At 46.5% G+C, this 24,258-nt stretch overlaps 1 protein-coding gene across 4 annotated transcripts in view; it reads right to left on the minus strand.

The window, feature by feature from the left end:
* Positions 1-24,258, minus strand: part of RAD18 (RAD18 E3 ubiquitin protein ligase) — a 284,707-nt gene that overhangs the window by 169,435 nt on the left and 91,014 nt on the right. For all 4 annotated transcript variants that reach the window (XM_072128079.1, XM_072128077.1, XM_072128078.1 and 1 more), the window contains exon 10: positions 11,811-11,924. In XM_072128079.1, coding sequence (XP_071984180.1) covers positions 11,811-11,924 — 114 coding nt within the window. The remainder of the gene's footprint in view (positions 1-11,810; positions 11,925-24,258) is intronic.

Genomic DNA, 24,258 nt, shown 5'->3' on the forward strand with positions numbered 1-24,258 from the left:
CTGAGTAATTATAGTTTTGTTTGTCTGGAATAAAGTGAAATACAAAAGGTTACACCGGGGATTCCAAAAGTCTGTGGTTTAATCAGCAACAGTGAAGAAGTGAGAAAAATACTGTTATAGTAATAGAAGCTGCTCCTCCATCTGCATCTACACACGTTCCACTAAGAAAACTCTTCCCAAGTAGGATGGATAGGCTGTATTCTCAGTGATGGATAGGCTGTACTCTCAGTGATGGATAGGCTGTACTCTCAGTGATGGCACCGCTGCTCTCTAGTGATGGATAGGCTGTACTCTCAGTGATGGCGCCGCTGCTCTCTAGTGATGGATAGGCTGTATTCTCAGTGATGGCACCGCTGCTCTCTAGTGATGGATAGGCTGTACTCTCAGTGATGGCGCCGCTGCTCTCTAGTGATGGATAGGCTGTATTCTCAGTGATGGCGCCGCTGCTCTCTAGTGATGGATAGGCTGTATTCTCAGTGATGGCTCCGCTGCTCTCTAGTGATGGATAGGCTGCATTCTGTGATGACACCGCTGCTCTCTAGTGATGGATAGGCTGTACTCTCAGTGATGGCGCCGCTGCTCTCTAGTGATGGATAGGCTGTATTCTCAGTGATGGCGCCGCTGCTCTCTAGTGATGGATCGGCTGTATTCTCAGTGATGGATAGGCTGTATTCTCAGTGATGGCACCGCTGCTCTCTAGTGATGGATAGGCTGTACTCTCAGTGATGTCACCGCTGCTCCCTAGTGATGGATAGGCTGTATTCTCAGTGATGGTACCACTGCTCTCTAGTGATGGATAGGCTGCATTCTCAGTGATGGCACCGCTGCTCTTTAGTGATGGATAGGCTGTATTCTCAGTGATGTCACCGCTGCTCTCTAGTGATGGATAGGCTGTATTCTCAGTGATGGCACCGCTGCTCTCTAGTGATGGATAGGCTGTATTCTCAGTGATGGCACCGCTGCTCTCTAGTGAGGGATAGGCTGTATTCTCAGTGATGGCACCGCTGCTGTCTAGTGAGGGATAGGCTGTATTCTCAGTGATGGCACCGCTGCTCTCTAGTGAGGGATAGGTTGTATTCTCAGTGATGGCACCGCTGCTTTCTAGTGAGGGATAGGCTGTATTCTCAGTGATGGATAGGCTGTATTCTCAGTGATGGCACCGCTGCTCTCTAGTGATGGATAGGCTGTATTCTCAGTGATGGGGCCGCTGCTCTCTAGTGATGGATAGGCTGTATTCTCAGTGATGGTATCGCTGCTCTGCAGTGATGGATAGGCTGTATTCTCAGTGATGGCACCGCTGCTGTCTAGTGATGGATAGGCTGTATTCTCAGTGATGTCACCACTGCTCTCTAGTGATGGGTAGGCTGTATTCTCAGTGATGGCACCGCTGCTCTCTAGTGATGGATAGGCTATATTCTCAGTGATGGTACCGCTGCTGTCTAGTGATGGATAGGATGTATTCTCAGTGATGTCACCACTGCTCTCTAGTGATGGATAGGATGTATTCTCAGTGATGTCACCACTGCTCTCTAGTGAGGGATAGGCTGTATTCTCAGTGATGGCACCGCTGCTCTCTAGTGATGGATAGGCTGTATTCTCAGTGATGGCACTGCTGCTCTCTAGTGATGGATAGGCTGTATTCTCAGTGATGGCACCGCTGCTCTCTAGTGATGGATAGGCTGTATTCTCAGTGATGGCACCGCTGCTCTCTAGTGATGGATAGGCTGTATTCTCAGTGATGTCACTGCTGCTCTCTAGTGATGGATAGGCTGTATTCTCAGTGATGACACCGCTGCTCTCTAGTGAGGGATAGGCTGTATTCTCAGTGATGGCTCCGCTGCTCTCTAGTGATGGATCGGCTGTATTCTCAGTGATGGCACCGCTGCTCTCTAGTGATGGATAGGCTGTATTCTCAGTGATGGCACCGCTGCTCTCTAGTGATGGATAGGCTGTATTCTCAGTGATGTCACCGCTGCTCTCTAGTGATGGATAGGCTGTATTCTCAGTGATGTCACCGCTGCTCTTTAGTGATGGATAGGCTGTATTCTCAGTGATGGCACCGCTGCTCTCTAGTGATGGATAGGCTGTATTCTCAGTGATGGCACCGCTGCTCTCTAGTGATGGATAGGCTGTATTCTCAGTGATGACGCCGCTGCTCTCTAGTGAGGGATAGGCTGTATTCTCAGTGATGGTGCCGCTGCTCTCTAGTGATGGATAGGCTGTATTCTCAGTGATGGCACCGCTGCTCTCTAGTGATGGATAGGCTGTATTCTCAGTGATGGCACCGCTGCTCTCTAGTGATGGATAGGCTGTACTCTCAGTGATGGCACCGCTGCTCTCTAGTGATGGATAGGCTGTATTCTCAGTGATGGCACCGCTGCTCTCTAGCGATGGATAGGCTGTATTCTCAGTGATGGCACCGCTGCTCTCTAGTGATGGATAGGCTGTATTCTCAGTGATGGCACCGCTGCTCTCTAGTGATGGATAGGCTGTACTCTCAGTGATGGCACCGCTGCTCTCTAGTGATGGATAGGCTGTATTCTCAGTGATGGCACCGCTGCTCTCTAGTGAGGGATAGGCTGTATTCTCAGTGATGACACCGCTGCTCTCTAGTGATGGATAGGCTGTATTCTCAGTGATGGCACCGCTGCTCTCTAGTGATGGATAGGCTGTATTCTCAGTGATGGCACCGCTGCTCTCTAGTGATGGATAGGCTGTATTCTCAGTGATGGCACCGCTGCTCTCTAGTGATGGATAGGCTGTATTCTCAGTGATGGCACCGCTGCTCTCTAGCGATGGATAGGCTGTATTCTCAGTGATGGCGCCGCTGCTCTCTAGCGATGGATAGGCTGTATTCTCAGTGATGGCACCGCTGCTCTCTAGTGATGGATAGGCTGTATTCTCAGTGATGGCACCGCTGCTCTCTAGTGATGGATAGGCTGTATTCTCAGTGATGGCTCCGCTGCTCTCTAGTGATGGATAGGCTGTATTCTCAGTGATGGCACCGCTGCTCTCTAGTGATGGATAGGCTGTATTCTCAGTGATGGCTCCGCTGCTCTCTAGTGATGGATCGGCTGTATTTCCAGTGATGTCAAATCATCTCAATATATAAAACAGAAATCTGAGGACATACGTGAGTGGAGGCGCTATGACCAGGACGCGCCTACGTGACAGGCAGAAAACCTTATTTAACATTTGCAGTTTATTTTGATGCTGACAGATCAAAGCCACATACAGAGGGAAGACAAATTCATTATCTCCTCGGCTGCCGACTTTCATGTGAAATGAAGAAAACAGGATAAAAAAATCAAGACAAGATGAAAATGTTCTGCAATCGGAGGAGAAGCGGCGAATGATAGACCCGGGGGGGTGGGGGGGTGGGGGGTTCTAAAACTATCAACAGTAATAATATTGTATATAGAGAGAATGTAAGAAAACGAAACACTGTGTGAACAATGACCATAGTGCTGAACGTCACAACCACATTGTTTACATTACACAATGAAGAGTAATGGGTGAGGGGCCCAGGTGTAAGGTTGTGTCTAGTAAGGAGCAGCTGCTATGGGGCCAGCAGTGTCAGAGGGCCCCATCATCCCACCTGCGGCTACTGGGACAGGTCTGAAAACTGTATAAGTGTATTGGTGCAAATAAATGTGTGTGTATAAATATGTGAGGCTATAAATATGGATTTTAAGGCTATGGGGTCTGTACTCTCCTAACTATGCCCCCTGTTCATAGCAATTGGATCCAGCGCTTTCAGGTCCGTATTCCGCATTATGGACAACACGTCACGTAGCTGTGCTTCACAGGGAACGTTGCTGGTTGTGGATGAAACCTTTTGTCACATATTACATAACTGATTTGGGGAAAACTCCGGTCCTCAGCCTCTTCCTATGGAAAAACCTTCCCTTCATTCAATATGGTGGCAGATCTGTTCCAGACATAGTTTAAACCTCTCCCTCGCCCAATACTTGCTGGGGTATGAGGTATGTAATTCTCCCTTTACAAATATCAGGGTGTCCTGGGGCATCTGACACACCCTCTAGTAACCATCATAGGCAGTATGGTGGCTCAGTGGTTAGCATTACAGCCGTGCAGCACTGGAGTCCTGGGTTCAAGTCCCACCCAGGTCACCATCTGCAAAGAGTTTTTATGTTCTGTGTTTGGTTTTTTCCGGGTCCTCCGGTTTCCTCCCACACTCCAAAACATACTGGTAGGGCGATTAGATTGTGAACCCCATTAGGGGATGGGGCCCGATTTGGCAAGCTCTGTGCAGCGCTGCGTAATCTGTGTGCGCTATATAAATAAAGGAATTATTATTATAGTAAAAAAAACAAACTAAAAATTTGTGGATGAGATTCGCTTGCACCCGGGAGACAGATGTAATGTGATAGGGTGTAGTGATTATTGGGAGAGGCGGCCGGACCTCCGCAATGAGGAAATGGAGGCTTTAAGAGGGACATCAGTGAAACCCCCCGGCAAAAACCTTCACAGTATAAATAAAATACAATGAGAATGTGCAGAACCGTTCACACTAAGAGAACAATAGGCTTTCCATCGCTGTGAAATATCGGCCCTGGGAGGCGGGAGGACGGCCGCCGCAGGACCCTCCGCTCAATAACTTATAAACTTATCAGGCTGCATTTTCGGGAATGGAAACTCGCAGCAGGCGACGGCTTTCAGGACAACGACGCAAATGTGCAGAGAATTTCTATGTGAAAATACTCGGCAGGAGCGAAGGGCTGCGATCAGGAGAGAGCACAATATACAGGAATAATCTATATGTATCCACCCGCCAACAAAGAGGAGACCGAATTATAGGGCATCTGGAAGCAAAAGCGTGCACAGGACTAGAGAGGATACCCAGCACACAAGTACTGCTCCAATACCAAGCGTGCACAGGACTAGAGAGGATACCCATCACACAAGTACTGCTCCAATACCGAGCGTGCACAGGACTAGAGAGGATACCCAGCACACAAGTACTGCTCCAATACCGAGCGTGCACAGGACTAGAGGATACCCAGCACACGCCTCATACACAAGTACTGCTCCAATACCGAGCGTGCACCGGACAAGAGAGGATACCCAGCACACGCCACATACACAAGTACTGCTCCAATACCGAGCGTGCACAGGACTAGAGAGGATACCCAGCACACACCTCATACACAAGTACTGCTCCAATACCGAGCATGCACAGGACTAGAGAGGATACCCAGCACACAAGTACTGCTCCAATACCGAGCGTGCACAGGACTAGAGAGGATACCCAGCACACAAGTACTGCTCCAATACCGAGCGTGCACAGGACTAGAGGATACCCAGCACACGCCTCATACACAAGTACTGCTCCAATACCGAGCGTGCACCGGACAAGAGAGGATACCCAGCACACGCCACATACACAAGTACTGCTCCAATACCGAGCGTGCACAGGACTAGAGAGGATACCCAGCACACACCTCATACACAAGTACTGCTCCAATACCGAGCGTGCACAGGACTAGAGAGGATACCCAGCACACAAGTACTGCTCCAATACCGAGCGTGCACAGGACTAGAGAGGATACCCAGCACACACCTCATACACAAGTACTGCTCCAATACCGAGCGTGCACAGGACTAGAGGGGATACCCAGCACACGCCTCATACACAAGTACTGCTCCAATACCGAGCGTGCACAGGACTAGAGAGGATACCAGCACACAAGTACTGCTCCAATACCGAGCGTGCACAGGACTAGAGAGGATACCCAGCACACACCTCATACACAAGTACTGCTCCAATACCGAGCGTGCACAGGACTAGAGGGGATACCCAGCACACGCCTCATACACAAGTACTGCTCCAATACCGAGCGTGCACAGGACTAGAGAGGATACCAGCACACAAGTACAGCTCCAATACCGAGCGTGCACAGGACTAGAGAGGAAACCCAGCACACAAGTACTGCTCCAATACCGAGCGTGCACAGGACTAGAGGATACCCAGCACACACCTCATACACAAGTACTGCTCCAATACCTAGCGTGCACAGGACTAGAGGATACCCAGCACACACCTCATACACAAGTACTGCTCCAATACCGAGCGTGCACAGAACTAGAGGATACCCAGCACACACCTCATACACAAGTACTGCTCCAATACCGAGCGTGCACAGGACTAGAGAGGAAACCCAGCACACACCTCATACAAAAGTACTGCTCCAATACCCAGCGTGCACAGGACTAGAGAGGATACCTAGCACACACCTCATACACAAGTACTGCTCCAATACCGAGCGTGCACAGGACTAGAGGATACCCAGCACACACCTCATACACAAGTACTGCTCCAATACCGAGCGTGCACAGGACTAGAGGATACCCAGCACACACCTCATACACAAGTACTGCTCCAATACCTATCGTGCACAGGACTAGAGAGGACACCCAGCACACACGTCATACACAAGTACCGCTCCAATACTTAGCGTGCACAGGACTAGAGGATACCCAGCACACACCTCATACACAAGTACTGCTCCAATACCGAGCGTGCACAGGACTAGAGAGGATACCCAGCACACACCTCATACACAAGTACTGCTCCAATACCCAGCGTGCACAGGACTAGAGAGGATACCCAGCACACACCTCATACACAAGTACTGCTCCAATACCGAGCGTGCACAGGACTAGAGGATACCCAGCACACACCTCATACACAAGTACTGCTCCAATACCGAGCATGCACAGGACGAGAGAGGATACCCAGCACACAAGTACTGCTCCAATACCGAGCGTGCACAGGACTAGAGGATACCCAGCACACACCTCATACACAAGTACTGCTCCAATACCGAGCGTGCACAGGACTAGAAAGTATACCTAGCACACACCTCATACACAAGTAATGTTCCACTACAGAGCATGAACAGGACAAGAGAGGATACCCAGCACACACCTCATACACAAGTACTGCTCCACTACAAAGCATGCACAGGACAAGAGAGGATACCCAGCACATGCCACATACACAAGTACTGCTCCACTACACAGCGAGCACAGGACTAGAGAGGATACCCAGCACACGCCTCATACACAAGTACTGCTCCAATAGCGAGCGTGCATAGGACTAGAAAGTATACCTAGCACACACCTCATACACAAGTACTGTTCCACTACAGAGCATGAACAGGACTAGAGAGGATACACAGCACACACCTCATACACAAGTACTGCTCCAATACACAGCGAGCACAGGACTAGAGAGGATACCCAGCACACACCTCATACACAAGTACTGCTCCACTACACAGCGAGCACAGGACTAGAGAGGATACACAGCACACACCACATACACAAGTACTGCTCCACTACACAGCGAGCACAGGACTAGAGAGGATACCCAGCACACACCTCATACACAAGTACTGCTCCAATACCGAGCATGCACAGGAATAGAGAGGATACCCGGCACACACCTCATACACAAGTACTGCTCCAATACCGAGCATGCACAGGACTAGAGAGGATACACAGCACACGCCACATACACAAGTACTGCTCCACTACACAGCGTGCACAGGACTAGAGAGGATACCCAGCACACGCCTCATACACAAGTACCGCTCCAATACCGAGCGTGCACAGGACTAGAGGATACCCAGCACACGCCTCATACACAAGTACTGCTCCAATACACGGCGTGCACAGGACTAAAGAGGATACCCAGCATACGCCACATACACAGGTACTGCTCCAATCACGGCGTGCACAGGACTAGAGAGGATACCCAGCACACGCCACATACACAAGTACCGCTCCAATACACAGCGAGCACAGGACTAGAGAGGATACCCAGCACACGCCACATACACAAGTACCGCTCCAATACACAGCGAGCACAGGACTAGAGAGGATACCCAGCACACACCTCATACACAAGTACTGCTCCAATACCGAGCGTGCACAGGACTAGAGAGGATACCCAGCACACACCTCATACACAAGTACTGCTCCAATACACAGCGAGCACAGGACTAGAGAGGATACCCAGCACACGCCACATGCACAAGTACTGCTCCAATACACAGCGAGCACAGGACTAGAGAGGATACCCAGCACACACCTCATACACAAGTACTGCTCCAATACACAGCGAGCACAGGACTAGAGAGGATACCCAGCACACACCTCATACACAAGTACTGCTCCAATACACAGCGAGCACAGGACTAGAGAGGATACCCAGCACACACCTCATACACAAGTACTGCTCCAATACACAGCGAGCACAGGACTAGAGAGGATACCCAGCACACGCCACATGCACAAGTACTGCTCCAATCACGGCATACTCAGGCTGTTCAGAGTAACGATGGATAAAGGACAGGGAAAAGATAAATACGGAAAAATATCAGACAATTCGAATAATGGTGCAGTAAGAAGCCTCCAAGATAGAAACATATACAATATCTGATCGATGAGAAGGAGGAGGAGGAAAAGTGTATGGCTCTGCAGAGACGCACTGAATTATTATTGATTTTTTTGATATTTTCCTTGAGATTGAGTGATAAAAGAGGCAGGGAAGAATAAAGGAAGATAATCTTGATCTATTCCACAATACCAGGCTCTGTGCAGTCCTGGACAACCCCCTCTAACTAAATGTATCTCTTATTTCCACTGAACTGAAAGGAGAGAAGCTGCAACAGACAAACACAAGTCACAGAATGGTAGATATACAATTGTAGCAATGTCACAACACATAGCACATTACAAACGTCTCTATATGTCATTCCTAAAGGAAATCTATCATCCAAATCCATCAGCATGACCCATGGACACTTACTGCCAGACCCAGGAAGAAAACTAAGTGGAAAATGTGACAAATCTTCTGACACCAAAGAGAAGTGATGGTAACATCCTTGGTTTCACTATGGGTGAAAATATGGGTGTAAAACAGACTTAAAAGGAAATTTCCCATCAAAATCCATCACCAACCAGGGACATTACTCCTAGAGCCAGGGACATTACTCCTAGAGCCAGGGGCATTACTCCTAGATCCAGGGACATTACTCCTAGATCCGGGGACATTACTCCTAGAGCCGGGGGCATTACTCCTAGATCCGGGGGCATTACTCCTAGAGCCAGGGGCATTACTCCTAGAGCCGGGGGCATTACTCCTAGAGCCGGGGGCATTACTCCTAGAGCCGGGGGCATTACTCCTAGAGCCGGGGGCATTACTCCTAGAGCCGGGGGCATTACTCCTAGAGCCGGGGGCATTACTCCTAGAGCCGGGGGCATTACTCCTAGAGCCGGGGGCATTACTCCTAGATCCGGGGGCATTACTCCTAGATCCGGGGGCATTACTCCTAGATCCGGGGGCATTACTCCTAGATCCGGGGGCATTACTCCTAGATCCGGGGGCATTACTCCTAGATCCGGGGGCATTACTCCTAGATCCGGGGGCATTACTCCTAGATCCGGGGGCATTACTCCTAGATCCGGGGGCATTACTCCTAGATCCGGGGGCATTACTCCTAGATCCGGGGGCATTACTCCTAGATCCGGGGGCATTACTCCTAGATCCGGGGGCATTACTCCTAGATCCGGGGGCATTACTCCTAGATCCGGGGGCATTACTCCTAGATCCGGGGGCATTACTCCTAGATCCGGGGGCATTACTCCTAGATCCGGGGGCATTACTCCTAGATCCGGGGGCATTACTCCTAGATCCGGGGGCATTACTCCTAGATCCGGGGGCATTACTCCTAGATCCGGGGGCATTACTCCTAGATCCGGGGGCATTACTCCTAGATCCGGGGGCATTACTCCTAGATCCGGGGGCATTACTCCTAGATCCGGGGGCATTACTCCTAGATCCGGGGGCATTACTCCTAGATCCGGAGGCATTACTCCTAGATCCGGAGGCATTACTCCTAGATCCGGAGGCATTACTCCTAGATCCGGAGGCATTACTCCTAGATCCAGGGGCATTACTCCTAGATCCAGGGGCATTACTCATAGATCCAGGGGCATTACTCATAGATCCAGGGGCATTACTCATAGATCCAGGGGCATTACTCATAGATCCAGGGGCATTACTCATAGATCCAGGGGCATTACTCATAGATCCAGGGGCATTACTCATAGATCCAGGGGCATTACTCATAGATCCAGGGGCATTACTCATAGATCCAGGGGCATTACTCATAGATCCAGGGGCATTACTCATAGATCCAGGGGCATTACTCATAGATCCAGGGGCATTACTCATAGATCCAGGGGCATTACTCATAGATCCAGGGGCATTACTCCTAGATCCAGGGGCATTACTCCTAGATCCAGGGACATTACTCCTAGATCCAGGGACATTACTCCTAGATCCAGGGACATTACTCCTAGATCCAGGGACATTACTCCTAGATCCAGGGACATTACTCCTAGATCCAGGGACATTACTCCTAGATCCAGGGACATTACTCCTAGATCCAGGGACATTACTCCTAGATCCAGGGACATTACTCCTAGATCCAGGGACATTACTCCTAGATCCAGGGACATTACTCCTAGATCCAGGGGCATTACTCCTAGATCCAGGGGCATTACTCCTAGATCCAGGGGCATTACTCCTAGATCTAGGGGCATTACTCATAGATCCAGGGGCATTACTCATAGATCCAGGGGCATTACTCATAGATCCAGGGACATTACTCATAGATCCAGGGACATTACTCATAGATCCAGGGGCATTACTCATAGATCCAGGGGCATTACTCATAGATCCAGGGGCATTACTCATAGATCCAGGGGCATTACTCATAGATCCAGGGGCATTACTCATAGATCCAGGGGCATTACTCATAGATCCAGGGGCATTACTCATAGATCCAGGGGCATTACTCATAGATCCAGGGGCATTACTCATAGATCCAGGGGCATTACTCATAGATCCAGGGGCATTACTCATAGATCCAGGGGCATTACTCATAGATCCAGGGGCATTACTCATAGATCCAGGGGCATTACTCATAGATCCAGGGGCATTACTCATAGATCCAGGGACATTACTCATAGATCCAGGGACATTACTCATAGATCCAGGGACATTACTCATAGATCCAGGGACATTACTCATAGATCCAGGGACATTACTCATAGATCCAGGGACATTACTCATAGATCCAGGGACATTACTCATAGATCCAGGGACATTACTCATAGATCCAGGGACATTACTCATAGATCCAGGCACCGGGACTGTGGGAATCTTCTTATCCCTGTTATCCATGGCCTCCTTCCGCATAAAATCAATGTTTAAAATTACGCTAATGAGCCAGAAGGGCTCTAGGAAGTGTTATCACAGCCCGTCTTGACTGTAGCTAGTACACAGTGGCCGTTACACTGACCCAACATCTCTGCTTGCTGTAACCTCACATGTTTGGAGGGTGCATTGGGTGTACACAGTGTAACAGCCTATGAAGCTCTGATTACAATTGCCCCCAGAGCACTTCAGCCTCATTAGCATTATTGTAAAGGATGAGGAAGGCGGCCGTGGATAACAAATACAAAAATATATCACCGTCACATTGTCTGGATTTATGAACGAGTGTCCCTGGCTTATCAGGATGGATTCTGATGGTAGATTTTACCATCTCATAGTAAAACATACTGTACACCCCTCTGCACACAATACGCTCTTATAATTACTACCTAAAGACCATTTGAAATAAAGATTTTCCATCAAATTCCAACCCAAACCCGGTACATGAAGCTAAACTTGGCTCCCCTGGATTCTGAGCATCATCCTATGGCCTCACCAATGTCGGCGTCACACTCCAGCGGCTCCTCCTTCACCTTCTTCCCCTTCGGCGTCTTCCATCGCCCCTTCATCTGGTCTATGAGCTGCTGGAACTCATTCTTGTGTTTTCTTCCTGTAATAGACAGCTACAATTATCACAGGCGTCAGAGCATGTAAAGGGGAACGTCAACGTGAAATCCATGGGGTCACAGTATTAGACGGGACATGTGAGACGCGCTAAGGGCTGCAGGAAACTCGCTGGAGGACGTCAGAGGATCACCGTGACTAAAAACCATCATGGCCGTCATGGTCATTCCCCGATACCTGATTCATTTTCTCTAAAACCGAACACATGTGAACGTCTACTATGTGACACAGAGAGATGATGCAGTACAAGAGCGACAGGTCTGGCGCTGAGTATCTGCTACACGTGGGAGTATGTGCCCCGATCTGCCGCAGGGTTTACTAGATAACTCCATCTACTCCGACTCTACAAGACGATAGAGAGGAAAAATAAACCAAAATGTTTACTCAGAGATAACATTACACAGAAAAGCCATTACACAGATCTAGTGGCGACCGCACGTTACTACGAGACCAGAGAGACCTCCATTCATCACAAGGAGGAGGGAGAAAGCACAATATCCATATCACAGCCCGACAAGGAGCAGGAGACACCGGCACCGAGACCTCATCTCATACACTAACCGCCTATTCAGATATAATTATCTCATCTGCTCAGGAATCAAGTGAATTATACAAAATTAATTAAAATGTTAAATCTACACTAAAATAAAAACCAACAGAGGAGAATAAAATATGTTCCATACAACTGCATAAAAAGCTGCAAGTTCATTAATACAATGAGTAACAGTGATGGCAACATACACCAATACCACTATAATACTGCCCCCTATGTACAAGAGTATAACTGCTATAATACTGCCCCCTATGTACAGGAATATAACTACTATAATACTGCCCCCTATGTACAGGAATATAACTGCTATAATACTGCCCCCTATGTACAAGAGTATAACTGCTATAATACTGCCCCCTATGTACAGGAATATAACTACTATAATACTGCCCCCTATGTACAGGAATATAACTACTATAATACTGCCCTCTATGTACAGGAATATAACTACTATAATACTGCCCCCTATGTACAAGAATATAACTACTATAATACTGCCCCCTATGTACAGGAATATAACTACTATAATACTGCCCCCTATGTACAAGAATATAACTACTATAATACTGCCCCCTATGTACAGGAATATAACTACTATAATACTGCCCCCTATGTACAGGAATATAACTACTATAATACTGCAATCTATGTACAGGAATATAACTACTATAATACTGCCCCCTATGTACAAGAATATAACTACTATAATACTGCCCCCTATGTACAGGAATATAACTACTATAATACTGCTCCCTATGTACAGGAATATAACTACTATAATACTGCCCCCTATGTACAAGAATATAACTACTATAATACTGCCCCCTATGTACAAGAATATAACTACTATAATACTGCCCCCTATGTACAGGAATATAACTACTATAATACTGCCCCTATGTACAGGAATATAACTACTATAATACTGCTCCCTATGTACAAGAATATAACTACTATAATACTGCCCCCTATGTACAAGAATATAACTACTATAATACTGCCCCCTATGTACAAGAATATAACTACTATAATACTGCCCCCTATGTACAAGACTATAACTACTATAATACTGCCCCCTATGTACAGGAATATAACTACTATAATACTGCCCCTATGTACAAGAATATAACTACTATAATACTGCCCCCTATGTACAGGAATATAACTACTATAATACTGCCCCCTATGTACAAGAATATAACTACTATAATACTGCCCTCTATGTACAGGAATATAACTACTATAATACTGCCCCCTATGTACAGGAATATAACTACTATAATACTGCTCCCTATGTACAGGAGTATAACTACTATAATACTGCCCCCTATGTACAAGAATATAACTACTATAATACTGCCCCCTATGTACAAGAATATAACTACTATAATACTGCCCCCTATGTACAAGAGTATAACTGCTATAATACTGCCCCCTATGTACAGGAATATAACTGCTATAATACTGCCCCCTATGTACAGGAATATAACTACTATAATACTGCCCCCTATGTACAGGAATATAACTACTATAATACTGCCCCCTATGTACAAGAATATAACTACTATAATACTGCCCCTATGTACAGGAATATAACTACTATAATACTGCCCCCTATGTACAAGAATATAACTACTATAATACTGCTCCCTATGTACAGGATATAACTACTATAATACTGCCCCCTATGTACAAGGATATAACTACTATAATACTGCCCCCTAATGTACAGGAATATAACTACTATAATACTGCCTCCTATGTACAGGAATATAACTACTATAATACTGCCCCCTATGTACAGGTATATAACTACTATAATACTGCCCCTATGTACAAGAATATAACTACTATAATACTGCCCCCTATGTACAGGAATATAACTACTATAATACTGCTCCTATGTACAGGAATACAACTACTATAATACTGCCCCCTATGTACAGGAATATAACTACTATAATACTGCCCCCTATGTACAGGAATATAACTACTATAATACTGCCCCCTATGTACAAGAATATAACTACTATAATACTGCCCCCTATGTACAAGAATATAACTGCTATAATACTGACCTCTATGTACAAGAATATAACTACTATAATACTGCCCCCTATGTACAAGAATATAACTACTATAATACCGCCCCCTATGTACCGAAATATAACTACTATAATACCGCCCCCTATGTACAAGAATATAACTACTATAATACTGCCCCCTATGTACAAGAATATAACTACTATAATACTGCCCCCTATGTACAAGAATATAACTACTATAATACTGCCCCCTATGTACAGGAATATAACTACTATAATACTGCCCCCTATGTACAGGAATATAACTACTATAATACTGCCCCCTATGTACAGGAATATAACTACTATAATACTGCCCCCTATGTACAAGAATATAACTACTATAATACTGCCCCTATGTACAGGAATATAACTGCTATAATACTACTCCCTATGTACAAGAATATAACTACTATAATACTGCCCCCTATGTACAGGAATATAACTACTATAATACTGCCCCCTATGTACAAGAATATAACTACTATAATGCTGCCTCCTATGTACAGGAATATAACTACTATAATACTGCCCCCTATGTACAGGAATATAACTACTATAATACTGCCCCCTATGTACAGGAATATAACTGCTATAATACTGCCCCCTATGTACAGGAATGTATTTTGCGCTGCATGTTGTCTCATCCTATACATATATTTGGATACATTCCCCTGTGGTTGGGGTAGGAGTGTATGAAGCCTCTGTGTATTTGATCGCTTCCAATCTCCTGGTACACAGCAGTCCCCCGCTGGCGCCGACGCCCTGGTAATACTTTTCTCGCTGTCGTTTAGAAGCACGTTGCTTATTATGTCTCGCTGAGAGGAGAAATAAAGCAGATTTCTAAAAATCATTTTGCTCGCAGACTTTTCTCCAGAAAACCAGGATGAAAGGATCTGCAGATGCGCTGAAGTGTTTTGCATTATCAAAAAAACCCACAATCGGCGGCTCCTTGCTGCGCCGGAGCGAGGATATCCCCGGATGACATTCTCCTTTGGTCGATCACCAGATAAGGAGATAAATATAGACGGTGACATGGACTCCACAAAGGACCCGGAGATGGGAATTCTAATTAGGAAGTCTTTGTTGTGCTCCGATACTCACTGCAACAAATCCTCAGCGCTGTAAGCGGCCATAGAGGATCATACAGAATGCAAATGAAGGGCATCAATGGTATAACAAAAACTTCTGTAACAATCCTGTGTATAGTGTGTCCTTGGAGAGATGTGTGATCAGACCTCACACTGCTGTGCTCTGAGCTCTCTGCAGCCAGTGTTATGTATTGTCCTTGGAGAGATGTGTGATCAGACCTCACACTGCTGTGCTCTGAGCTCTCTGCAGCCAGTGTTATGTATTGTCCTTGGAGAGATGTGTGATCAGACCTCACACTGCTGTGCTCTGAGCTCTCTGCAGCCAGTGTTATGTATTGTCCCTGGAGAGATGTGTAATCAGACCTCACACTGCTGTGCTCTGTGCTCTCTGTAGCCAGTGTTATGTATTGTCCCTGCAGAGATGTGTAATCAGACCTCACACTGCTGTGCTCTGTGCTCTCTGCAGCCTGTGTTATATATTATCCCTGGAGAGATGTGTAATCAGACCTCACACTGCTGTGCTTTGTGCTCTCTGCAGCCAGTGTTATGTATTGTCCCTGGAGAGATGTGTAATCAGACCTCACACTGCTGTGCTCTGTGCTCTCTGCAGTCAGTGTTATGTATTGTCCCTGGAGAGATGTGTAATCAGACCTCACACTGCTGTGCTCTGTGCTCTCTGCAGCCTGTGTTATATATTATCCCTGGAGAGATGTGTAATCAGACCTCACACTGCTGTGCTCTGTGCTCTCTGCAGTCAGTGTTATGTATTGTCCCTGGAGAGATGTGTAATCAGACCTCACACTGCTGTGCTCTGTGCTCTCTGCAGCCAGTGTTATGTACTGTCCCTGGAGAGATGTGTAATCAGACCTCACACTGCTGTGCTCTGTGCTCTCTGCAGCCAGTGTTATGTATTGTTCCTGGAGAGATGTGTAATCATACCTCACACTGCTGTGCTCTGCACTCTCTGCAGCCAGTGCTATGTACTGTCCCTGGAGAGATATGTAATTAGACCTCACACTGCTGTGCTCTGTGCTCTCTGCAGCCAGTGTTATGTATTATCCATGGAGAGATGTGTAATCAGACCTCACACTGCTGTGCTCTGTGCTCTCTGCAGCCAGTGTTATGTATTGTTCCTGGAGAGATGTGTAATCACACCTCACACTGCTGTGCTCTGTACCCTCTGCAGCCAGGGTTATGTATTGTTCCTGGAGAGATGTGTTATATATTTCTTTTCTTTGTTGTTAGTAGCAGCAGGACTGTGAATATGGATTTATATTCCATGACTGGAGCTTTCCCAGATGCACTATGGGGGTGTCGTCACACTGCTGTGCTCTGTGCAGACATTGCTAGGTATTGTGCCGGGAGAGATGTATAATCAGACCTTTGTGTTGTTGATGTTGTTAGTAGCAGCAGGACTGTGATATATGCACTTACATTCTATGATTGTAGGTTCTCTAAGTACAATGGGAATGTGTCCTCACACTGCTGTGCTCAATAGGTTATTTTTAATCTACCATTCACAATAGGTATGCGCCCGACCACGCCCAGCACACGTCGGTATGCATCAAGCCCCACCCACGCCAGGTATGCGGCGACTCCGCCCACCCCAGTCATGCACCCGACCACGCCCGACACGCGTCCAGCCCCGCCCACGCCAGGCTTTCCTCTAACATCCATCTCTCTTATACTGAGCTTTCACAATGAATCACTGACAAATATTTGTGTTAATGAAAATTCCCTGTTAACTACTGAGCGATAATTCAAGTAAATTGTATAAAAAACAGTCACAATAAGAACTTCCCGTCTGCATCCACATAAATCATTGTCCCATTTCACTCTCAACGAAATAAGACTAAAATAGAAGAAAAAACCCTCCAAACATCTGTGTAAATAAAGACTCTGGGAGGCTGCGGGAGCCCGTGCGGGACTGGCTAATGGTGGAGCTGCAGTACAATAGTGCAGCACCAGGGGGACGCCCATTGCTGGATTTACCAAGAGAGAATCCCGGATTTCATCAGAATTTATGATATTTTTAATGTGATGACTTGGATTTGACCATTTCTAATTAAAAAGTCTGAATCTCCGCCCCTGACCGCAGAGTATTGCGACCCGACTGGGATTTACGGGAGGTTTCTATCAGTGCACCATGGTGGGACACAAGTAATCATCCTAACATGATGGATCATTAGCGCGCCCCTGAGTGAGAAGATAATGAACACTCAAGAAATTGCCTCCATCTATCCAAGAAGTGAAGGATTTACAGCCTAGCACAGAGAGAGCCTGGGAAAAGGAGGGAAACATAATATCATTTCCTTTACTTACACTCAGTGTCACAAGTCATAGACAACTTTGTAATGTAATTGTATCCATGTACAGAGAAGAGAGCACAGGCTGCGTATAACTGTATCCATGCACAGAGAGGAGAGCACAGGCTGCGTATAACTGTATCCATGTACAGAGAAGAGAGCACAGGCTGCGTATAACCGTATCCATGTACAGAGAAGAGAGCACTGGCTGCGTATAACTGTATCCATGTACAGAGAAGAGAGCACGGGCTGCGTATAACCGTATCCATGTACAGAGAAGAGAGCACTGGCTGCGTATAACTGTATCCATGTACAGAGAAGAGAGCACAGGCTGCGTATAACTGTATCCATGTACAGAGAAGAGAGCACAGGCTGCGTATAACTGTATCCATGTACAGAGAAGAGAGCACAGGCTGCGTATAACTGTATCCATGTACAGAGAAGAGAGCACGGGCTGCGTATAACTGTATCCATGTACAGAGAAGAGAGCACAGGCTGCGTATAACTGTATCCATGTACAGAGAGGAGAGCACAGGCTGCGTATAACTGTATCCATGTACAGAGAAGAGAGCACAGGCTGCGTATAACTGTATCCATGTACAGAGAAGAGAGCACAGGCTGCGTATAACTGTATCCATGGACAGAGAAGAGAGCACAGGCTGCGTATAACTGTATCCATGGACAGAGAAGAGAGCACAGGCTGCGTATAACTGTATCCATGGACAGAGAAGAGAGCACAGGCTGCGTATAACTGTATCCATGGACAGAGAAGAGAGCACAGGCTGCGTATAACTGTATCCATGTACAGAGAAGAGAGCACAGGCCGCGTATAACTGTATCCATGGACAGAGAAGAGAGCACAGGCTGCGTATAACTGTATCCATGTACAGAGAAGAGAGCACAGGCTGCGTATAACTGTATCCATGGACAGAGAAGAGAGCACAGGCTGCGTATAACTGTATCCATGTATACAGAAGAGAGCACAGGCTGCGTATAACTGTATCCATGTATACAGAAGAGAGCACAGGCTGCGTATAACTGTATCCATGTACAGAGAAGAGAGCACAGGCTGCGTATAACTGTATCCATGTACAGAGAAGAGAGCACAGGCTGCGTATAACTGTATCCATGGACAGAGAAGAGAGCACAGGCTGCGTATAACTGTATCCATGGACAGAGAAGAGAGCACAGGCTGCGTATAACTGTATCCATGTATACAGAAGAGAGCACAGGCTGCGTATAACTGTATCCATGTACAGAGAAGAGAGCACAGGCTGCGTATAACTGTATCCATGAACAGAGAAGAGAGCACAGGCTGCGTATAACTGTCTCCATGTACAGAGAAGAGAGCACAGGCTGCGTATAACTGTATCCATGGACAGAGAAGAGAGCACAGGCTGCGTATAACTGTATCCATGTATACAGAAGAGAGCACAGGCTGCGTATAACTGTATCCATGTACAGAGAAGAGAGCACAGGCTGCGTATAACTGTATCCATGTACAGAGAAGAGAGCACAGGCTGCGTATAACTGTATCCATGAACAGAGAAGAGAGCACAGGCTGCGTATAACCGTATCCATGTACAGAGAAGAGAGCACAGGCTGCGTATAACTGTATCCATGCATAGAGAAGAGAGCACAGGCTGCGTATAACTGTATCCATGTACAGAGAAGAGAGCACAGGCTGCGTATAACTGTCTCCATGTACAGAGAAGAGAGCACAGGCTGCGTATAACTGTATCCATGTATACAGAAGAGAGCACAGGCTGCGTATAACTGTATCCATGTACAGAGAAGAGAGCACAGGCTGCGTATAACTGTATCCATGTACAGAGAAGAGAGCGGAGGCTGCGTATAACTGTATCCATGTACAGAGAAGAGAGCACAGGCTGCGTATAACTGTATCCATGGACAGAGAGGAGAGCACAGGCTGCGTATAACTGTATCCATGTACAGAGAAGAGAGCACAGGCTGCGTATAACTGTATCCATGTACAGAAGAGAGCACAGGCTGCGTATAACTGTATCCATGAACAGAGAAGAGAGCACAGGCTGCGTATAACTGTCTCCATGTACAGAGAAGAGAGCACGGGCTGCGTATAACTGTATCCATGTACAGAGAAGAGAGCACAGGCTGCGTATAACTGTATCCATGTACAGAGAAGAGAGCACAGGCTGCGTATAACTGTATCCATGGACAGAGAGGAGAGCACAGGCTGCGTATAACTGTATCCATGTACAGAGAAGAGAGCACAGGCTGCGTATAACTGTATCCATGTACAGAAGAGAGCACAGGCTGCGTATAACTGTATCCATGAACAGAGAAGAGAGCACAGGCTGCGTATAACTGTCTCCATGTACAGAGAAGAGAGCACGGGCTGCGTATAACTGTATCCATGTACAGAGAAGAGAGCACAGGCTGCGTATAACTGTATCCATGGACAGAGAGGAGAGCACAGGCTGCGTATAACTGTATCCATGGACAGAGAAGAGAGCACAGGCTGCGTATAACAAGGGGGCACATGACATTTCTGCAAATATAAGAGGAGGCCGGAGACTACGAACCCGCCTGTCCATGTGTTGTACATGGTCTCATTTTGATTTAGTAGCAGTTTTGGATGCACACAATCCGTGCCCTAGAGATCTCCTTGCTCCGGGTGCTGGCAGTAGGCTCTGTGATTGGGCTGTTATTCGTCAGTTTATGCCATTTGCACTTTTTACGTAGATACATGTGATTGAGAACCTCGTCTATGTTTTTATGACGTGGGCAGCTTTCCGAAGAATCTGCAGGAATGTAGCACATACCCCAGGAAAGCCTCAGCAAGAACTCCAAAAATATGGAAAACAAGCCCTCACCCCCTCCCCTCCTTATGAAGTTCTCATTCACTTTCAGGGACACATCACTTCTCGGCCAATCTGTGGGTTTTTTTGGCAGAGCTAAAACATTGATTCACATGTTCGGAATCAAAATAGACATTGCCCAAGTCCTTCTCCCAGGAGGGAAGTCTGGATTCCTGGGATGTGCTTCTTTACAATGTTAACCCTCAGGAAAAAAGATGTTTTCAGGGCAGTAAAGCGAAGGTCGCTGTAGCCTCCATGTGTAGCATCTATTGCTCCAAGTTATCAGCCAATGCGATGACCATGGACAGAGTAACGGATGAATCGCACATTAGAATGAATATTTCCTTACACAGAAATTAAAGGGGTGGTTTACATTACCGTCAAGCACCTCCCGATGGGGGTACAGAGTAGAAACTGTATATACACGAGGCCTGACACTAACAGTGCAAGTAAGGCCAAGGTATAATTCAGTGTTATAACTTCCGCTGTCGGCCTGTGCGGGTCGGCCTATACCCATCACAGGTATGTATGACAGATACATAGAATGTGTCTTAGACCCTGATACATTGCTGTTCCCTCCCCATCTCAATAAAAGCAGCCATTTGCTCAACTAATTTAGGTGGTAGCGCTCAGGCTGCGTTCACATGTTGCGTTTTGAAACTGGGAGGGGCTTTGCTTGATTACATTGATCAATTGGAAATTATCCCGACGCATTTCGCATTGTTCACATGCATTTTGGTGGAAAGTCCTTCTGCTATTCTAAGTGCAATCGAAACGCCAGGTGTGAACAAAGCCTGAATCTGTGCAGTTGTCACGCTGCAAGGCCACGCTCTAATACACTGCACTTGTAGCATCTCACCAATACCTGACCTGTAGAGTAAGAGGACGTGGCTTCCTGGACACGCTATGGCTGCATGGGAGCTCCTATAAACACAGGTTCACACGGCTCAATCCAATGTATTGGTCTTCAGGATTCCAAAACCATTGTTTTTTTTGGAGAGAAAGTAGAAGAAATTGTTTTCAAAGAGGAAAAAAGTTACGACTACAACTTTTTGGATGATGAGGGGGATGCAGGCGGACGCTCTGCTGAGACTTCTCAATGCCAGAGAGTCCATTACAGGGGTGAGCAGATGTGCCGAGCACATTCTTCACTAACCAGGACAGGCCAAGGAATTTTGGCAGGTGACCCCCTAAGAGGCTCCCGTGAAGTATAAAAATCTTACATTAGACATGTAATGTTACGTATAATGTACAATAGTTACATATATAATGGTGCTTTCATGGGCTGGATAATTGGGTTAGTGTATCCTGCTCTATGGATGGACAACTGGCCTCACAATGTATTATTGCCTATAGCAAATCCGACATGTATAAATGTATCCGTGCCAGGAATCCAAGGCTGAACCTCAGATTATGCCGGAGTTGTGCCAATGGATCCACATGTGGAATAGCTGTATTCACATAAATAATGAACCCAGAATGTCTTACATCAGCAGAGCCTTCATTATTCTGCCTTCTTCAGGGTCCAAGCCACCCAATGCACTTTCATTAGCTGTGGAATAGATGGAGTATGATGGTGTGAACATGCTCTTACACGAGTAGCCAGCGATCAGACAGTATAACATCTTCCATTTGGTAAGGGACAACTCCAGTGATAACAGGTCATCAGTGCTGGGTCTCCATCTTCACTACAAGATAATGAGGGTCATTTACTAAGGGCCCGAATCGCTATGTTTCGTCGGGTTTCCCGAAAATTACGGATTTGCTGCGAATTGCCCCGGGTTTTTGGCGCACGTGATCGGACTGTGGCGCATCAGCACCGGCATGAACGCAACGGAAATCGGGGGCGTGGCCGTCGGAAAACTTGAATTAAAATTCAAAAAAAAAAAATATGTCGCTTGACACACACTTACCTGCACCCAAGATAGGACGGTGAACTCCAGTGAACTCCGACGGACTTAAGCGCCGCAGCGACACCTGGTGGACATCGGGCGCACAACCTTAGTGAATCACTGGAAGACCCGACTCCTCGACTGAGAACGTGCCGCTGGATCGCGAATGGACCGGGTAAGTAAATCTCCCCCAATATGTGGCAGTAACGCCAGGTCACAACCCGTTTCAGATATGCTGCAGAAAGTTAAACTTTCTCACACCGATTAGAAACAACGTGACCTAAACAAATAGCACAGGCCGAGATGAGAGATCGAAGAGGAAAGATTGAATGACAGTTCATTGTAAGATACAGATTCCCATAGAAGCTTAGAAACAGAGACATCCATACTAATGCTGAGAGGTCTAGTAAGTTTTCTATCTTACCATACAGCTGAATTCACAGCACTGCTGTACTTTGTCCTCTACGTTAGCCAATTAAGGAAATCACCCATCAAAATCCACCTTGATAAACCAGATAGATCCAGGCACCATGACTCTGGAAATCTTCTTATAATTTTATTCATGGCCTCTTTCCTTATAAAATCAGCTTTTAAAATTATGCTAATTAAGGCCATCAGGGTGTTGGCCCTCTGTGCTGCAGCTTTGAAAGCTGTTACACTGTGCAGAAGCACTTCCCCCTCCTACTGTGTGAGATTACATCAGGCACAAGGAGCGGTGAAGTGCTAAGAGAGTAGGAGGAGGAGCAGACAGTATTACATCCTGCGAAGCTACAGAGGAGACCTTCTGGTTAATTGGTATAATCATAAACGTTGACTTTAGAAAGAAGTAGGCTATAAAGTATGTCAGAGGTTTTGGAGTCAAACTTGTAGGTCTCTCCATCCATACATAATTAATACAGTTGTATATTATACACTAGAGTTACCAGACGCCCCTCCATTTACACAAACACTGCCATAAAGCACAATCTACAGAACCGGTCCATGGGTCAGGCCAATAGAAATGCCAAGTAGAAAGGAGTAAATTGTCTGCATAGATTTGCATGTCTTAAATCCACCTTGCAGAGGTTCCTGCGGCGCTATTGTTCCGCCGGCTGCTATTAGGGCTGAGTGCTCCATTAAACAGTAACACAGTTTTTGTAGGATTAATAATTGACTACGTCCCTGACGCGTTAGAACATTGCGGGGCGAGAGCTCCGAGTCACACGTTGTAAATCATTCTGTGACATTAAAGGGAATGAAAACAAAAGAGGAGGTTATTAAGGACAGCAATTACTATACAGTGCAGAAATCCTCACCGCTGAGGAGGGCGGCGGGACGCAATTCATCTTAATGCAAGCGTTTAATTACTAAAACCTTATCCTTAAATGGTTACTAAGTGGCACAGACGTGAAATGCATAAAAAGGCTGTGCCCGGGAGGGTCTAACAATGCCGTCATTCAGCGATGATTCACAAAATGTGCAGGCCCCTCCCCTTATATAGGCCCCTCCCCTCTGTCTATTCACAGGGTCTAATAACATCATTTTGATCCAGCACTTAACCCTGATATGGAGACT

The sequence above is a fragment of the Engystomops pustulosus genome, chromosome 10 (assembly GCF_040894005.1).
Source record: "Engystomops pustulosus chromosome 10, aEngPut4.maternal, whole genome shotgun sequence".
Classification (NCBI taxonomy): Eukaryota; Metazoa; Chordata; class Amphibia; order Anura; family Leptodactylidae; genus Engystomops; species Engystomops pustulosus.